At 42.8% G+C, this 18425-nt stretch overlaps 1 protein-coding gene across 1 annotated transcript in view; it reads left to right on the top strand.

The window, feature by feature from the left end:
• The window catches only part of LOC144818774 (uncharacterized), a 476510-nt gene that overhangs the window by 294895 nt on the left and 163190 nt on the right, over positions 1-18425 (top strand). Inside the window, exon 3 of the mRNA XM_078676513.1 lies at positions 5947-6122. Within this exon, the coding sequence (XP_078532639.1) occupies positions 5947-6122 (176 nt within the window). The remainder of the gene's footprint in view (positions 1-5946; positions 6123-18425) is intronic.

Raw genomic sequence — 18425 nt, 5'->3', positions numbered from 1 at the left:
TCTCCTAGAGGCCTTAAAGGCAAAGTGTGCAGATTCTCTGGGGCCTTAAAGGCAGGGTGCCAGTCTGATTTTCTGTACACAGACATTTTTTCATATGCAGCCTTTTAGGCTAATAACTGTTTACAACAGGTTCTTTGATGAAAATAAAAGTTTTTCATGGTTATGAAAGGCATTTTGGGCTCATGCCTGTTTATTGCATTTATATTTAGCATATTTTCATGCTTCAGAACGTGTGTAAGGTTGGCTTTATTAGCCTATGTGTATATGTTAGGCTGCATATTATGGTTGTTATACATGTATATGTGTATAATTATTTTAGTACAATGTACTTTTTGATATATTTACACATATATATGTATATTGTTATGTGTTCCGGGTTCCCGCTCATGGGCGGAGATAATTCAGTGCTTATGACTTTAATGAGTATACCCCTGGAAGAGAACTAGGATTACAGGTAAGTAACTAATCCTTCTACCCTGCCCCCTTTTCTTGTTTTGTGCATTTCTTTTTCTCTTTTCTTGTGCCTCGGTTATACCTAGGTAGCCACTAGTTTCCAGCAACAAACATGCTGGCATATCAGTTTGTTTCCTTTATTAGATGAGAAAGTACAAGTCCTTTTCCAGGAAGTGAGGGGCACAGTAGGGCAGTAACACGCTTTGCCACTGCACACTGTGAACAAGATCTCACGACAACTCGAGAGAACCATCATGGGTATTAGTTTACAGGTACTGATCATGATTTAAAACAGGGGGATCATAATACCCAGAGAATTAACAATATGAATTACAATCTGTACTTATATAGGGATGAGTCCCAGGTACAGAAATCCACTGGGTTTTCTAAACATTATTACAATTTAACAGATGTTAAATGAGTTTTTGTTTTTTTACACTTTGCACTTTTACGCACTTTTTGCACATTTATAAGACAGATCCAGTAGACGTGTTACATGAGATGTACTTAAATATGTATTAATCCCAGGGAAACAGGATGGTCATTGTAGGAAGGTGGAATCTGACTATATGGTTACCCCAACTTTTTTCCTGGTGTTTTGCTGGTTTTCGACTTAGTTGGCCAGGGATCCTGCTATTCAGGGCCCCAGGCTATCTGCTCTCCCTATAAAATGGACTCCATGTACTTTAGGTACATACCAGATTGGGTATTGGGTCGCCTCTGTGAGCCCCTGTATAGTGTACCATAGATACACAGGGCATAGGTGCATCCAATGCCTACCAAGGGCTGCAGCATGTATTATGCTACCCCTGGCTGGCCCTCCAAACTGACACCACGGGCTGATCACTCAGCTTGGGTAAGGTGGTGTAGTCACCCCTTACTTAGATATAGTATACCTATTTCTACCTTTACATATAGACACATATACACCTATGTCACTTCTATGGTAGGCCTCGACAATCCTGGAGGCAGAGTGCTTGTTTTATGTGGAATTCTACCCCCCGCCAATTCTGGCGGCGGGGGTAGCATTCCACCCTTCTAGAGGGAAAAGACATGTATGTTACTGCTTTACCCGGTTAAAGCCTCAGCATCGCAAAATGGATGCTGCTGCCACAGACACGAGTCTCACCACCTGGTGCTGGGGGAAACTCCGGCAAGGGCGGACTGGACAATAGGTTTCCTGTCCAGGGAGGTGCCAGCACCTCCTAAGACAGGGGTTATGTGTATTGGGGCAGGGAGGGCTGCATTCAGTGAATGCATCTAGACATTGCCTGGGGCACACAAGGTGCTCCATGCATAGCCCAGTTCAAGCCAGTTGCTGGGGCACTCCAGCCCCAGCTCTGGGGCGAAACTGGACAAAGGGAAAGGGGTGTAACCACCCCCTTCTCAGGTCCACCCATAGGAGGGACCTAGGCAGGTAATCCAGCCCATTAGCTTAGTATAAGTATAGGAGCTGTGTCCCCAGGACTTTAGATTATCCTGGAAAGAAACTTTGATACAGAACTCTTGGACCTTTGACATTCTATCCTGACTAGAAGACGGAAGACATCTCCCTTGTGGTCAAGGAGTGACCACCCCGTGCAAACAGGCACCACCAGTAACTTGCCGGTCTGCTTTGTTGACGCTCCTGCCGGAACCCGAAGACTCAGCGACACAGGAACTGGACTCTCAGACTTCTCTAACTCTGACACACATCCAGAGCAAAGCTGAGACCCATGGCGGACACGAGAGATGTGGGACCGGACACCCTGGACATCCTGCATTTTGCTAACTGCTCGACGACCTAGGTACCCTCGCAGTTGTGCATTGGGGTACGAGAAGCTCCAGACCTGTGCGCCATTTGCACCGAAGCTCAGCCCTCCACACTCCACGAATGCCGCGTGGGGCCCACTCTTGCATTTCAGCTCAACGCTTCTTCCCGGTTCCTTGCCCGTTGGCTAGTGAGCCCCCTAAAGAATTTCTTTTTGAACTAAACTTCTTTCCTGTTTGCTCCAGGCTTGCTCCAGCTTCCCTTCAAAGGAGAAGCACCACCGACCTTGCTGGTCTGCAACAGAGCCAATCTCGACATCCTGCGTGGGTTGCGGTTGCCAAGGCTTGTTGGGTCCAATCCGGATACCGACTCCGCAGTCAACTAGATCCATCGTGGGACAGCTCGTATCCAGCTTCTGGTCATAGTCGATGCCTCATGGACTTCGTGGCTGAAGAGACCAACTCACCTTCTTCACCTTCACTGACTGGTTCCTTCCTGGTCACTGGCTAGTGACCCAGACTCTGTCCCCTACGCTTTCAGGTTCTTCACTTCACCGATCCACCCTTGCATCCACCCAGACACTTTTCCTCTGGTCGCCTGCAGCACTTCTTTGCAGATCTCCATAGAAAATGACGACGAAACCCGACCCGAAAAGACACCTATGTACCTGGTTTCCCTGGGTGAGGTAACACGAGTACTCCAGTGCTCCCGTGGGTCTTGACTCTCGAAGTTTCCTAGTTTAAAGGGGTTTTATCGTAGTCCATCCGGAAGTGTCCTTAAACAGTAACTTTGTAACTTCTTCGTTCTCCATTATAAGTCAATGGTAAATCGCGACTGTGTTTAGACACTGCATGCGTCTGCCGTGGGCCTCCTACTTCCTAACCTTTGGTTGTTAAGTGTAGCCCCAGCGATTGTACAGGCCCTAGGCCTACTGACTAACTCTCACGTGGTTCTTATACCACTTCTTTAGTATATGGTTTGTGAGGCCCCTAGGGCATAACTGTATTTGTGCAACTTATCGTAGGCTAATTGAGTAACTTGTGATGTACTTCGATCTCTGACCTCATAAAGAGTGCATAGGGGTTGTGTTAGAAATAAATACATATATATTTGATATATAACTTGTGTGGTGTCCTTTCATTTGGTATTCAAGGGATTATAATTGGTAAAACAGCTTGCTTCACATGCTCTCTGAAGTCTTAGCCTAAGACTGCTGGTCCATGCTACCACTCGTATAGCTTGTCTATAAGCTTGACCTTACAACCACCATCAATAAGGGTCGATTAGACTGGTGCAAGGTGCCCACTAGAATAGTGAACATCTTATGCCAGGCTAACTTCTCACAATCATTAGTTTGTACCTTTCTTCCCCTTTTTGTTGACCAGTAGGTATTGGGGTATATTGTCTGTTCATATCTATTACATGAACAAAACTTTGGATTTAGCCCACAATTAAATATACTGTATATGCAATCAAGAATGACATCATATATGGGTATTACTATATGCTTCTGTGACCCAGGGCTTTACACATATTTTATGTGAAACATGCTTGACCTGTCCGACTGGATAGGTCACTGTGAAGTACGGTCTCGCCAGATCCACTATGAATAGGTGGACCATTCAAGATCACAGCAGAACTGCTAGTCAAACATGATTACATGGTATTCAGCAAGAGGCCAAATAGATCAGTTGAGTTGCATGTAGCAACATGACTGAATAGAGGACACACAATGCCCTGACAATTGAGGGCCCAGAGTACGGGGCATTGGACCATGTTACTATTGGCAGATTACAAGATACAGTCACCCGACATAAATGTACATGCCTGATTTGCACAATTGCATTTTTTGCACAAACGGCAATATACGTTTAAGATATATTTTATTTACATATTTTAACAAATTGTTTTATGTTGACATAGTATTTTACTGATATTATTGTATATACTTTATCTATTCATTTATCTGCGGATAGTTGCACATGCTTGTGAACCAGGCCAAAGAGAGTCAATCAATTTTGATATTAAGCTGTAGACAATTTCAGTAAAGCAACAGGCGGCTGTAACAACCAACAAGCACATATACTGTCTACATTTTGTCTATGTCTATGGCGGGACACGTCATGAGATGCACTTTGAAAGTTGCACGGTCACTTTAAAAACTGTAGAAAACCAGAACCACGTTGTCATGTGATCAAGGCTCGGAGGAGCCGAAACGATATGGCGGCAGTTCGCAACAAATAAAGAAACTTGCACTTACCTCTGGTCCGTGTCTAAGTTGCTGTGGTGGGGACAGGATTGCCTTCGCCGAATCTGTGGATTGTGTGATGCATGTATATATAAAAACACACACACTGTGTGTGGATCGTAGAACACTTAATATCTATACATTTGTCACACATAGGTTGCCAATATTCATATTTCAATCTGATTTGCAGCACCCTTTAGGAGCTTGTAAAAGACAACATGTTGCTGAAATTTAGACTGCCAAACGCCACAAAGTTTTCTTTCAAGATTGGATTGCAGCATCAATAGTTCAAAATGTAGTGTACCTGTTTAACATTGAAGGAAAGGTGCCGCCTGGTAGGCTTACATTGAATAACCTTGACAGTGCATCATATGTCCAGTAGGCTTTATTTCAGAAGACTTCTGGTCCGTTGCTGTGCTGTTTTATAAACCTAGGTAGTGCAGTAATGTTGGTATTGTTCAGCCTTTGCAAGATGGAAGGTGTGTGACCTGTAACTCTTACCTTATTGAGAGGGGAGTTTAGATCCTAATGCTTTGCGGGTTTTTTTGTGTTTTTTTTCTCAATCTCTGAGCATCATACGGTTCGATCTTCAGGTGAATTTGCTGGGACGTCCCTTCCTGGGCAGAATGGCAACAGTCTTGAACTTTCTCTATTCAGAAATAACCATTCCTATTGCGGAATAATGCTCTTTACGTTGGCTGGTAATGATTTTATATTGCTTCCCCAGAATGATGAGCAGCAACAAGTATTTCTCCGAGACCATTAAAGATGTCTTTTGACAAGGGCATGATGTGTTGACACAGACTGGATTGCTCCAGACTAAACAGATTTTATAAACGGTTGTATGTCATTACATCGCATTCTAATACCACGCATGCCATGGCTACGCATAGTTACATCGCATGCGTTGTAACGCATGCGATATAATGGTAGGCGGAGTAAAATCCGCGTTGTGATGGCTGTTCCCCTTTATAAACTGGTAGCAGCACTCCAGATGATCACGTAATAATAGACACTTGTTTAGCAGCAGCTGTATCTAATCATCTTAAATGATTTGGAAGGGTCACTTTTTCACACAGATTTCTGAATATTGGCTGGTTTCTTATTGGTTAATGAAGGCGAAGTGAAATGAATGTGGGTTAGTTGTCAGATGGAGTTTGATGTATCTGCTGACTTGGTGAGGGCAAAACCGAATGCCAAATGGAAACTTACACCAGCAATGATTTTCAGAAAACTTTTTTTTTCACTATCCCATTATCACTTGAAGATGGTCTGCATTTTGTTATATAGATGCACTTTGCAAATATGTTTAGAAGGTCTTGGTTTTATTACCCAGATACAGCCTGGAATGAATAATGACTGGATTCAAAGTCACAGGATCTTTCCTTTAAATAGTTTCCTTTATTTTTTTGTGTATAAAGCATTCCATGTTGTTGACTGTCTAACTAGTGTCTTTTTACCGATGTTTAACTGTCCTTTTGTGTTTTTTCCTCAGTTGGTGGCAGCGAAAATGTACGCTCATATTGGAATATGTACCTCCCTAAAGCACACTTGCTGATTTTTGTTGTTGATGCAGCAGACCATGATCGCTTGCCACTTGCTAAACAATATCTATTTGAAGCGACTGACATCAACCCTTCGCTGCCCGTGATGATTCTAGCCAATAAACAGGTACTGAAAAAAAGTATTTATCATGGTTCAGAGTCTAACTTCTTTTTTGACAAATTACTTCAACTTAGTGCGGTTTGGTGGAGTTCCTAAACTGGCCCTAAATGCAGTGTTAAAAAAAACATTAGTTAGTAGGGATCTCTAAAATATGTTATGTTTTCCTGTGCAGTATGGATTTCCTCACAATCATGACAAACCCTAGACCACTCTGCAACGCTTTATCATTTTTAGTGTTCCTACTAGTTTGTAGCATAGAAGACAGAGAATGCGGCATGGTTATCTAAATTATGCATAAAAAATAAATTATGGAAAACATTCCTTGTCCGTATTATATTCTTCCATTTGAATTAGAAATAATTTGGTAAATACATAATATGTGTAAACGTTGCAACTATGTATTTTCATACATTCACTGACTTTTCTACTGTCAGTTGTTAAATCAGTAATTTATTCATGAAATGTAGCAACCCCAAAAATAAACATAGCGTAAAAAATCCTTAAAAGTTAACAAGTAATATGCCCTTTTATTGCCATTTTGGTTTTCTGGTGAAATTAACAGCTCCGTTTCCTGAACCCTTCGAAGGCTGTATTTGTCCTTACTGCATGGTTACCCATCTTGTTTAGATACATAGATGTGTGTGTGCATATGTATGTGATATATGTGTGTGATTGTTACATGTGCTGAGTGTGTGCGTGAGTATATATAGTAATAGGCCATGTGTTACCAATGTTTAGTGTGGATAGGAGTCAGGCCTATGAGGTGCAGAGATTGAAAGTAATTTTTCTTCATTGTCAGAAATGGCCAGGGAGAGCTCTTGTGTTTGGAAAAAAACACATCGATCGATGAAAGTACAGTTTGGGTATGTGCAGATCTGGAGTAGGTCCATAAACCTGCGTTTCAGTTGCATATTTACACTAGTCTTATGATTGGAAATAGTTTTTATGGTTCCCCTCGAACTACTCTACGCCCACTCTCAAAATGATCATCAAACTTGACTTGTGTTTGCGAATCTTTGGCGTAAATCCATGAAGTCTCCAAAGGTATTAATCGAAAAAGAAAGAAATAGAAGCAGAATCCTGACTGTAAGTGTATTCATAATACACATTGTGTTTGTTTACTTATCTTTCTGTTATACTAGTTTTACGAAATGTCAGTTGACGTCCGGTGTTATTTTTGTTTAGAATGTAAGACAATCAGCCAAATAAACAAGGTACATTGTGAAGCAATATGTATGGGGGCATGTTGCCACTCTTGACTCCTCCCCCCCACCCCATTCTTTCCACCTTTCCTGGGTCAGTCTTCCTATGACCGGGACATTATTTCTCTAGACACGCCGCTTGTTTTCTCGTAACATGAGATCAGTATTTTTACCTTGATTCCATTTTTACTTCACCATCAGGTAGGACTTGTTTCTACGTAATGGGTGTGATATGAGGACGAGTTTTACCATGTGTACACCGAAGTAGCGTAGAACGCATGTTCATTGTGAATGTTTTTTTTAAAGTTTTTATTCCAATTGGAGAAAACTTGTGTTGAAGAGTGTACAGTATAGCAGTTACATTACATATGCAATACAGCAGTGTCTTACATACCATGTTTAGACTTTAATCACTAGCCCACTTCATTTAAATTTTTCATATTGCCCATCGAATTTTCCATGGTGTCCATTAGCTTCAGCACTGAGGAGCAGAAACTGACGAAACTGTGTCAAGATGCGTTTGAGGCGAGAAACGTCTGGGATGAGTTCATTATGCAATTCTATGTCAGGACCGGAGGCTTCAGGTTATGCTTTTCCTTCTTCGCTGTCTATTATAATATAAAACTCACAACAGCCCAGAAAAGCTCCACAAAAATGCTTACATATCCCAAAACAAAGGGAAAAAAGCATTGATCCAAGAAATAAACGTGATTTTGATAGAAACAAAATTACAAATCTCATCAGTCCATTATAACACAGAGAGCATCAGTCCTTTCACAGTGTCCATGACATCTAGATAGGGCGTCCATCTGATAGGCAGTGTCTGAAACAGTTAAGGCTGTTTTCAGTCATTATCCTAATTCCAGGTTACCTGTGGTTATTATACGTTTGGTACAGCACCTAAGTTGCTTTGTTTTTAGGTCTGGTACCTTTTTCAATAATATAAAGTGTTTTGAACTGGTTTTTCAGTTCAGTTTCACCATTATGTATACTTGGCTGTGTGCATGTGTTACACATGTTTGGGTTTCCCTTTGGTGTCTAGAGGTGTCCATGATTCGAGGTCATGGCTCTGAAGGCCATGTGGGGACAAGCTTTGTAGATCTTTGCAGTCCGGCAGGAGACATTGGCATAAGTTGTCGGGCCACTCGGAGTCTCTGGAGGATGATACCTGGCATATGTGTGCATGTGTGTGTGTGTGTGTGTGTATATATATATATATATATATATATGTATATGTGTGTGTGGATGGGTGTGCGTGTATATATGTGTGTGTGTGTGTGTGTGTGTGTGTGTATATATATATGTGTGTGTATGAGCTGCATGATGGACTGGTAAATGGTGTGCCTGTGTGAGTGCACGCTAGGCGGGCCAGTGTGAGTGCTGGGTGAGTGGTGTGAGGCCATGGTGAGTGATGTGCCTCTTTGAGTGGTGTGAATGCAGTATGAATGAAGTGGCTATGTGAGTTCTGAGTGAGCGAAATGCCTGTGTGAGTGTAGTGTGAGAACAGTGAGCGCAGGGTGAGTAATGTGCCCAGATGTGTTTAGGTGCAGGTGACGGCTAACAGTGGGAGGAGTGCATGCATGGTGAGTGCTGTGCTTGAGATAGTGTTGGGTGAGAACTGAGAGTGACAGGCAAGTAGTGTCATGTGAATGCAGGGTGAGCAGTGTGCTCATGGAAATGAAGGGTAAGAGGAGGTTGAATGTTGTGAATGCAGGGTGAGCGTGAAAGTGAAGGGTGAGCAGTGAGAATAATGTGCGAGTTGTCTGAATGCAGGATGTATTCCCAGACACTTTGAGAAACTCCACATGTTATTGATGGTTGAAAAGTGAGGGCTTCAGTTATAATTTTAACTGCTTCGATACAGGCACACATTTTCCCGCTGTGCGGGCGAATTCCAGGCATGCGCAAGTCGGACTGCTCCCAGCTGTCCGGTTCACACGCCCACCGCGACGTCAGACGGCCGGGGGGGCGTCCGACGCACAGAAGAGGCTAGAGAACTGCTATTATGGCATCAATCAGGGATGGAGGAAATAAATATTTTGCTTATCCTACAACAAAGTTTCCGCCTCTTCATATGCCTCACATTATCTTTAACAACATTAATTTTCACCCTCCTGTAGCACATTACAGCTCATTCCCAGTCCATCCCTGCAGCCTCAGATCGATCCTCAATCGTGCACCATCCCCCAAAGCCTCTGGCTTGTGCTCCCTCCTTGTGCCATCCCACATTCTCTGTGGCTGCAAAAGTAATTTACAGATGGAAGGAATATGCAGAGTAGGGATGCAGTGAAAAGACTGAAATCCTAATTCTTAGTTAGAGATTGATTTCCTGACTGCATTCTTTCCAGCTCCTCTTTTTTAACAAGGAGAACTGATTTGCTGACTTAACTAGCTAGAAGGGCTCCGATATCCATACTAATATTATAAAGAGAGAGCCCAAACCTTTGAGGCGGGTAATCTCAGTAACCACAGCACCAATCACAACACCCAATACAGCGTTGGAAAGGGCATTTGCAGCAGAAGGACATAGGCTATGCAGACGGCCACCATATACATTTAAAAGGTAAAAGAACCGTGCCAGCAAAGTAGTCCCTTGTGGAAGTGTCTGCGTTGTGCTGTGGGCGTGGGCTGGGGGCGTGACTAACGCTGGGGGCGTGTGGTACGGCCATCATATCGTGGGCTGTGGGCGTGTGCTGGGGGCGTGACAAACGCTGGGGGCGTGTGTCCGCCCTTCCTGCCATGTGAGTCGTACATACAAGCGCCAATTACGTTGCTGCGCAGCATCAAGGGGCACGCTGGGGGTGTGACATGCTGGGGGCGTGAGAAATGCTGGGTGCGTGTGTCCGGCCTTCATGCCATGTGAACGCAATTGCGCCGCATCAAGGAGCACGCTGGGGGCGTGAGAAACACTGGGGGCGTGTGCTACGTTCCGCCCTTCATGCCATGTGGGTTGTACACTAATCAGAAGATCGTCTGCTGTGGCCGTGTGCTGGGGGCGTGACAAACGCGTTCACCTGGAGGCATGGTAAGTAACGTTACTGCAGCCTCTCCTGCGCGCTGTTACTGAACTCTCTCATTCAACAAAATTACATGCGCCTGCTACCATCAACCAGGGCTCTAGCCGGGCTCAGGCGGCGGATCAGTACACTAATTACACCGCCTCATAACATCAACCAGGGCTGCCGCTGGGCCTCAAGCGGGGGAACACGCGCCTGCTAACATCAAACAGGCCTGCATCTGGGCCTCAAGCGGGGGAACATGCAAATGAGCGTGTCTGTGGGGACAATTACTGCAGCCTCTCCTACTCGCTGTCACTCAACTCTCTCATTAAACGGATTTACCCGCGGCTGATAACTCTCTCATTCAACGACATTACACGCGCCTGCTAACATCAACCAGGGCTGTAGCCGGGCTCAGGCGGCGGATCACTACACCAATTACATGCGCCTGCTAACATCAACCAGGGCTGCAGCTGGGCCTTCTCCGTCCCGATTCTAATGAAACAAAAAATGTTGTCTACCGCGAGATTTAAAAATAAATTGCCCTTGCCAAATACACACATTACATACATTCTATTTCATACATGGACAACGTCGGGACGGGCTGCTAGTATATATATATATATTGGATTTTTTTGTATTCACAGGACTACAGATTCCTGCGTCAACAACAATCTTTTTGTCTTGTGTGATGTCCATCTACGGCAAGGACTGTTGAAAACCAGGCCATTTCTAGATGGAGTCAGATTGGGTTAAAATCTCTCACAGATGTTGCATGTGTAGATTCTTCTCACTACTACCTTTGCTTTAGAATAAAATGGCTGTACATGGAAAAATCAAGGGAGAGCCTCTGAATGTTTTTCTTTTCTTTTTTTCCTATTGATATATTATGTTTTTCACAAATCTGCACAACACGTGAATTTATTGCCCCAGCCCAGATCATCGGCCTAAAGACAGAGATCGGCAGGATATTTTCAGTTAAAACCCTCAATGATCTTTAGGTTGGAGGCTTCCGAGGTAGATTCATAAAAATAAGGCGGCTAAACATCAAAGGAAGAATCTTAGATAAGCTCTCATATATCCAGAGAGAAACAAGCAGCAGAAGGAAACCAAAGTCAGCCGTGACATTAAAAACTAAATTGGTGACTAAAGATTCATCCTCTGAAGAATACCTAGAAAGAAAATCACAAAAAAGTCTGTGAAAGAATCTGTCAGGCCATCTTGTAATTAGAGTGCAAAGAAAAAGACAGCCTCTGACTTATGCTTCTGCTTTCATCTCCTATGGCAAAAAAAGACAAAAATTGCAGCATCAACAGTGACTCAGTGAGTGACTCCTGCATGAATGCACTAACAACTACTTCGTCAGCACGACAGATGGTGACTCCTTCAGTGAAAGACTCCATGTCTAAACAATACTGGCACAATTGCCCACTAAAAAACTGTCGACTAAGCAGGCCACAAAAAAAGTAGGCCAGTCCGTTGTTTCCTAACCCATCAATGACACTTCGGCAACAGACATCACCATCGACAACTTCGTCGAAGAGAGTCCCTTCACTTAAAACAAGGAAGGAGAAGGATATGTTCCCAGGACACACTCCGCATGCAACATTTCACTGCAGCTACCAACTGAGCTTCTCTTCCAGGGGATCCTCATCAAAGTCATAAGCACTAGAATATTCCCGCCCATGCGCGGAACCCCGGAAACACAATCATATATGTGCCCCACATGTATGTATGTGTATGTGTGTGTATATATATATGTGTGTGTACATATATATAAATATATATATATATATATATATATATAAGTCCGTTTTTCCCGGGGAAGTTAGTTTCTCAGAGCACTCCCGGGTATTTTCAAATTACGATCCACAACAAAGGTTTGCAAAATTACTCGGTTTATTCCAGATTGTTAACAGCCAGCCAGCAACACCTACAGGAAAACCAATAAAGCATTTTTTTAATGATTTAAATAAAAAGTGCATCCTAGTTTCTAACACATCACTTCCTGTTACATCACGGGAATTGTGGGACTTGTAATTTCAACACACAAGGAAGGCCATATTTTGTTCTAATGTATCGTTTGACTGAGCAAATTAATTCCAAAACATATTTTTATATATTTTCCCTCCAGTGGGTGTTTACACAAGGGGTGAAAATTAATTATTCTCTGATAAGAATTAATAAATTTCTCAATTACTTGTCAATGAACCACAGGCCTATATCATTCTCATACATGTTGCCTTTAGTAATTTGATTAATATTTTTTTAGAGTGTTTGCACAATATTTTCGCTATTTATGCATCAATAGTCCAATACAACCCTCCGGTGGGTTGTTTATCCCTTGTTAAGTCAGTTTATCATTATGAACAATTGGCAGTCCGATATGTGTCCCTTGCAAATTGATGTGAATAAAGTTATTTTTCAAAATTTAAAGTGAAAAGAAACAGTTTATGTGTTCAAAAGGTTACAAATGATAATAGTGAAGTGTATTAAAATGTCTGTAGAGAGGTATCGTTCGTACTTCATTTTGAGATTAAAGGTGTCAATGTAATTCCTCATCCTGATTGTGCCCAAAAGGGGTCAAAGTTCTGAAACTCATTATGTGCTTTGATTCCTTTTGCCTCATGATTTTTTCACGATCACCGCCCCTTTGGTTTGATCCAACACTCTCAATGCCATAAAACTTCAGTTCCTTCCAATTGCCATTATGTGCTTTCTCCATGTGTTTGGCCATGGCATTGCTTCTGTCATTATTTATAGTAGCCCGTACGTGTTCCAGTATACGCATTTTTAGTTCTTTTTTGGTGCTGCCGATGTATTTCAGCCGACACGGGCATTCCAGTACATAAATGACAAATTGTGTCTTGCAATTGATTAGTTGGCCAATTTTCCATGTTTTTTTGTTGGCCATCTCCAGTTCCTTTGTGTTTTTGGCTATGCAGCAAACCTTACAGCCCGAACAGTTGTAGAAACCCTTTGGTTTGTACCATGCTTCTGGTTTTTTTTGTTCTTGAAAATGGCTGTAAATCAATTTATCCTTAAGATTTTTGGCTCTACGATAGGTGATGTTAGGATGGTCTCCCACAATTTCTGATACTTTCGGATCCATTCGTAGGATATGCCAATATTTCTTGAGGATTTGCGTTATTGATTGATTTGCTGTCGAGTGAGTTGTTATAAATCGGATCTTGTGATCATCCGTTGTTGGTTTTGGTTTTTCTTTTAACAAATCTGTTCTTTTTACCGATGAGGAGCGATTCAGAGCAGATTGAATTATCGCAGGATTGTATTTCCGTTTTATGAATCTTTTGCTAGGCAGTCTTTGATTCTTTATCCAATCTTCTTCTTTTGAGCAGATTTTTTTTATCCTCAAGAATTCACCATATGGAATGTTTTGAGTTAAACTCGATTGATGAAAGCTTTGAGCATGTAGTACTGCGTTTGTCGCAGTGCTTTTGCGATGTAACGTTGTTTGTATCACATTATTCTCAATGAAGATTTCTGTGTCCAGGAAAATCACTTTTGACTCGCTAATTGTGTATGTGAACTTGAGACCAAAATTTGAGTTGTTCAATATTTCAAAATATGCTTCAAATTCTTCATTTGTTCCATCCAAAATCAACAAGAGATCGTCTATGTATCTCAGCCATGCTATGGTTTTTGATACTGCCACATCATTTTCACATTTCCAAGCCCATGTTTTTTCCCAGTGTCCCATTGTCAAGCAAGCGTATGATGGACTAAAGGAAAAGCCCATCGCTGTGCCTTTACATTGCCGATAGATCTCTGTCCCAAACATAAAGACATTTTGCTCCAAACACATTGAGATCATTTGTAGAAGCATCTCATTATGATCTGGAGGCAGCGGTTCCGGAGGGAGCACGTCAACCGGAGTACCCTCGAGCTGGTAAGCTACCTCTTTTTCCTTCGTGACACAAAAATTGTATACAATATATCGTCAGGATATCCTGCGGTCGGCTGGTCTCAAATAATTGTGCCATATGGTGTGAAAAGTCACGAGTGAAATAAAGACTTGAGGAACTTTGCCTAAAAGAATAAATCACACATGAGCGCCGTATGTGGTTCGAATTTGGACACAAATTGAGTTGGGTATCACGATTACCACAAGAAACGTCTCCAATACAAATGTTAACGCATTTTGATTAAAAATCAGCTAAAATAATAAAACACACCAGCTCACCATGGATAAGAGAGAGGCATCAAGAAATACTTTGATACAATCATGCTTTGAGGAAGAATTAATAGCCACAGGAGCTAGTGGTGGTGTTCGCAAAACTGACCTGAAAAATAAACTACGGACATGGGAAAAACTTTCTAAAAAAGAAATAAATAAATGGTGGGAAGTTGCGGCTCTAAAGAAATATCTGGAAGTCAAGCGGGTGCCTCGAGGCTTACGCATCAGTTTGATGCCTAGTCATCAAGACACCAGTAATGAACTGTTAAGTGAATGGGGAGAATTCATTTTAAATTCTTCATTGGGCCTAATGCAAATCCTGGTAAAACACATTGAGATTGCACTGGAGAGAACGACAAAACAACTTAAAGACATGGAAAAAGAATTGGCCACATTGGATTTAAACCCGGAAATGGAAAAATTCAAGGAAGACCTGGAACTATACAATGAAAAGCATGAAGAAAGTGTACGTTTGAGGAAACAATCGAAGTTCCAACGGGACAAAGAGGATTACGAAGAAGGGCGTATTTTTACATACGCAAGAAAATATGAGAAATTTAGACAAAATGATTCTGGAAGCATGTTAACCATGGGAAGCATGTCCTCCCTATCCTCCCTTGCATCGACTGAGCCAAGTATGAGTGGAGGAGAAGACGAACAAAGAGTAGCAAGAGCCTCTTCCTACCGAGGTCCGGAGCAGGAGAGGGAAACCGGTGTTCCTCGCCATATCCTGGCATACATTACCCTGCAACAAAAACTGGTGATTAGAGGACTATCTCTAGAAGAACGAACGCTTCGATTGTGCTGGAACAGATCGCAAAAACGAGCTGGGCTTGCGCACCCGTATGCGCCCGAAATCCTATTGGGCATGGTGACGGCGCTACCGCATGGTGGAGACTGGTCGGGGCTACAGAGATGGGAGGAGGCAGGCTTACAAATGATAGGGGACCTCTATGATGACGGAGTGCTAGTACCGTACCAGACCCTTCAGGAGCGCTACGGCCTCCCAAGGGGCGATTACTTAACACATGCGGCAGTGGTGAGAGCCATACAAGCACACTGGGGGAGGGGCTGATCGAACCGAAGACAACTCTGGCGTGCCAATACACGATGATGGCGGCGGGGACGTTCAAGGCAGTCACGTGCCTCTACGCCAGAATGTCATCCGAAAACATACAACCCCTCACATCACTTAAAACTAAATGGGAAGCGGACCTACAGAAGGAAATCCCTGACACAACGTGGTCCCAACTGGTGCGTAGAGCTAGGAAAAGCACCAGAAATGCGCGCTTCCAACTCATTCACCTGTACATCCTCCACAGAGCCTACTTAACCCCGAGCAAAATAGCAACATATTTTGGAGTGGCAGACGCAGCATGCCCCCAGATGAAACCTACTAGAGGCGGACCTACTCCATATGCTAAGGGATTGTCCCCACATACAGGAATATTGGAGAGAGATAGGAGACACACTGAATACAGTGATGGACAGGGAGCTACAGTACGACAGTGCAGTCACAATTCTACACTGGTTCCCACACACACACGCAAAAACAAGCTTACAAGCAAATTCATAGACATGGGCCTGCTTATAGCCAAACGGGAACTGACCAAGGGGTGGAAATCGAAATCAGGGCCGACACACAAGAGGTGGCTGAACGAATTCTTGAAGTGGGCAACGGCTGAGAGCACGATTAGATACCAACTAGCTCGCCGAAGTTCGGATGGAAAAGCGCAGGATGCAGCGATGGCGTGGGTAATATTGGTTCAGGCTCTGAGGGACAGCACAAAGGAGGAACTAGAGGGGGAAGAGATTGAGGACCCATTAACCCCACTGACACACACTATTGACCCAACACTAGCACCAGACACACACACACACAGGGAAGTGCATAAAACTCCTTTGCCCAACACCACGACTACATATTCCAGCACCAGGCATAGGCGTAGACACATGGGGGGGGGGGGGGAGGGGGCAGTACAACAACAGGGATACTGACATAGTTAGACGACCAATAGTGGGGATGGGGGGGTGAGTAAGAAAAAGATATAAAGCAGTGTGCGGAAGACCCAATCAATCGCTACACGAGCCAGCACACCTGGGAGTATAACGAACCAACGAGTACCGCCGCCCGGCCTCCGGAATGTGGGCTCAATGGCTGTGTACATAACTATGCTTGGAAACGAGTTCGAAAAGACTATGAGAAAAATGGTTGTAACTGGATTGATTTTTTACGTATGTAACCCTGCAATAAAAAAAATTTTACAAAAAAAAAGAGCAAGGGTCTCTTTTTTAGACGAAATGAAATTGGCGTTCCATCAAAAGAACTGGGAGAAATCAATGGGTCCCCAAAAGGCTCCTTATCAAAGGGGAAAGGGAAGAGGACGGGGAAATGCGCCACAAAACAAACCAGAAGAGGCAGGCACAAGTGCAGCAAAAAATACTGGCGAAACCCGCGTGGGAACCATGACAAGGAACATGCGGAAGAAATGGAATCACTAATTATGGATGATGAAACCATAATGGAAAATCAAGAACTTTAAGTAATCAATTTATCCTCTAAAAAACTAGATGATTTGGAACCCAATCTACTAAAACGTGGTATGAATTTTTGTCCGACGAGTGGAATGAACCTGGCGGAGACACGGGTGGATCTGTACAAATATATCAGAAAAATAAAACTGGCAAAACTCTTTATCAACAAACCCAATATGGCCAATTGGAGAAGAACCATACCCCAACCAACTATGGGTATACCATTACAAGAAGCTGAACACTTTGTGAACCTAATGGAATTGAGCCAAGATCCGCTGCAAAGCGGGAGTGAAGTGCAAGCATATTGTGTCCAATTAGGAGCTGGCATCTCCAACATGAAACCCAAATCCAAATTCTATCCGCAACTGCCACCAGGAAACAAAATTGACTTTTTCCATGAATGCGTAGTAAAGGATCTCTACCAACTGAAAATCCCTCACAAAAAAGACAACTTGACAAGGGTAGAACGACAGGCTTTGAACAACCTACAGAAAGATGGCACCATCGAAATTAAAATGGCAGATAAGGGTGGAAATGTGATCATCCTAGACAAGGAAACATACATGCGAGAAGCACATTCTCAACTCCGGAACCGGGAATATTATGAAAAATTGAAAACCAACCCAATGCCTAAGCTAAAAGAGGAACTTGACCAGAAATTGGAAAATTGGTTTAAATCAAACTTAATTGATAATGACGAATACAAATATCTTCAGACATCTCACCCAAAATGGCCACTATCTATTTCCTCCCCAAAATACACAAACACCCCACTAAACCATCAGGGAGGCCAATAATATCGGCTAAAGGTGCCCTACTGGAACCAATGGCAAATTACCTCGATACTTTCTTGTTACCCTACGTAAAAGAGCTAACGTCGTACATCAAAGACACGGGAGATCTGCTGAGAAGACTACAGGACACCCCGTGGCAATCCTCCTATAAGCTAATTACAATGGATGTCATAGCATTGTATTCCAACATTCAAAATAAAATTGGCTTGGAGGCATGTAAAACTTTTCTCAGTGACAGAAATATTCAGTACGCAGATCATAATGAGATGCTTCTCCAAATGATCTCAATGTGTTTGGAGCAAAATGTCTTTATGTTTGGGACAGAGATCTATCGGCAATGTAAAGGCACAGCGATGGGCTTTTCCTTTAGTCCATCATACGCTTGCTTGACAATGGGACACTGGGAAAAAACATGGGCTTGGAAATGTGAAAATGATGTGGCAGTATCAAAAACCATAGCATGGCTGAGATACATAGACGATCTCTTGTTGATTTGGGATGGAACAAATGAAGAATTTGAAGCATATTTTGAAATATTGAACAACTCAAATTTTGGTCTCAAGTTCACATACACAATTAGC

The sequence above is a fragment of the Lissotriton helveticus genome, chromosome 2_1 (assembly GCF_964261635.1).
Source record: "Lissotriton helveticus chromosome 2_1, aLisHel1.1, whole genome shotgun sequence".
NCBI lineage: Eukaryota > Metazoa > Chordata > Amphibia > Caudata > Salamandridae > Lissotriton > Lissotriton helveticus.
The sequence above is the reverse complement of the archived record's forward strand: the minus strand, read 5'-3'. Positions and strand labels throughout refer to the sequence as shown.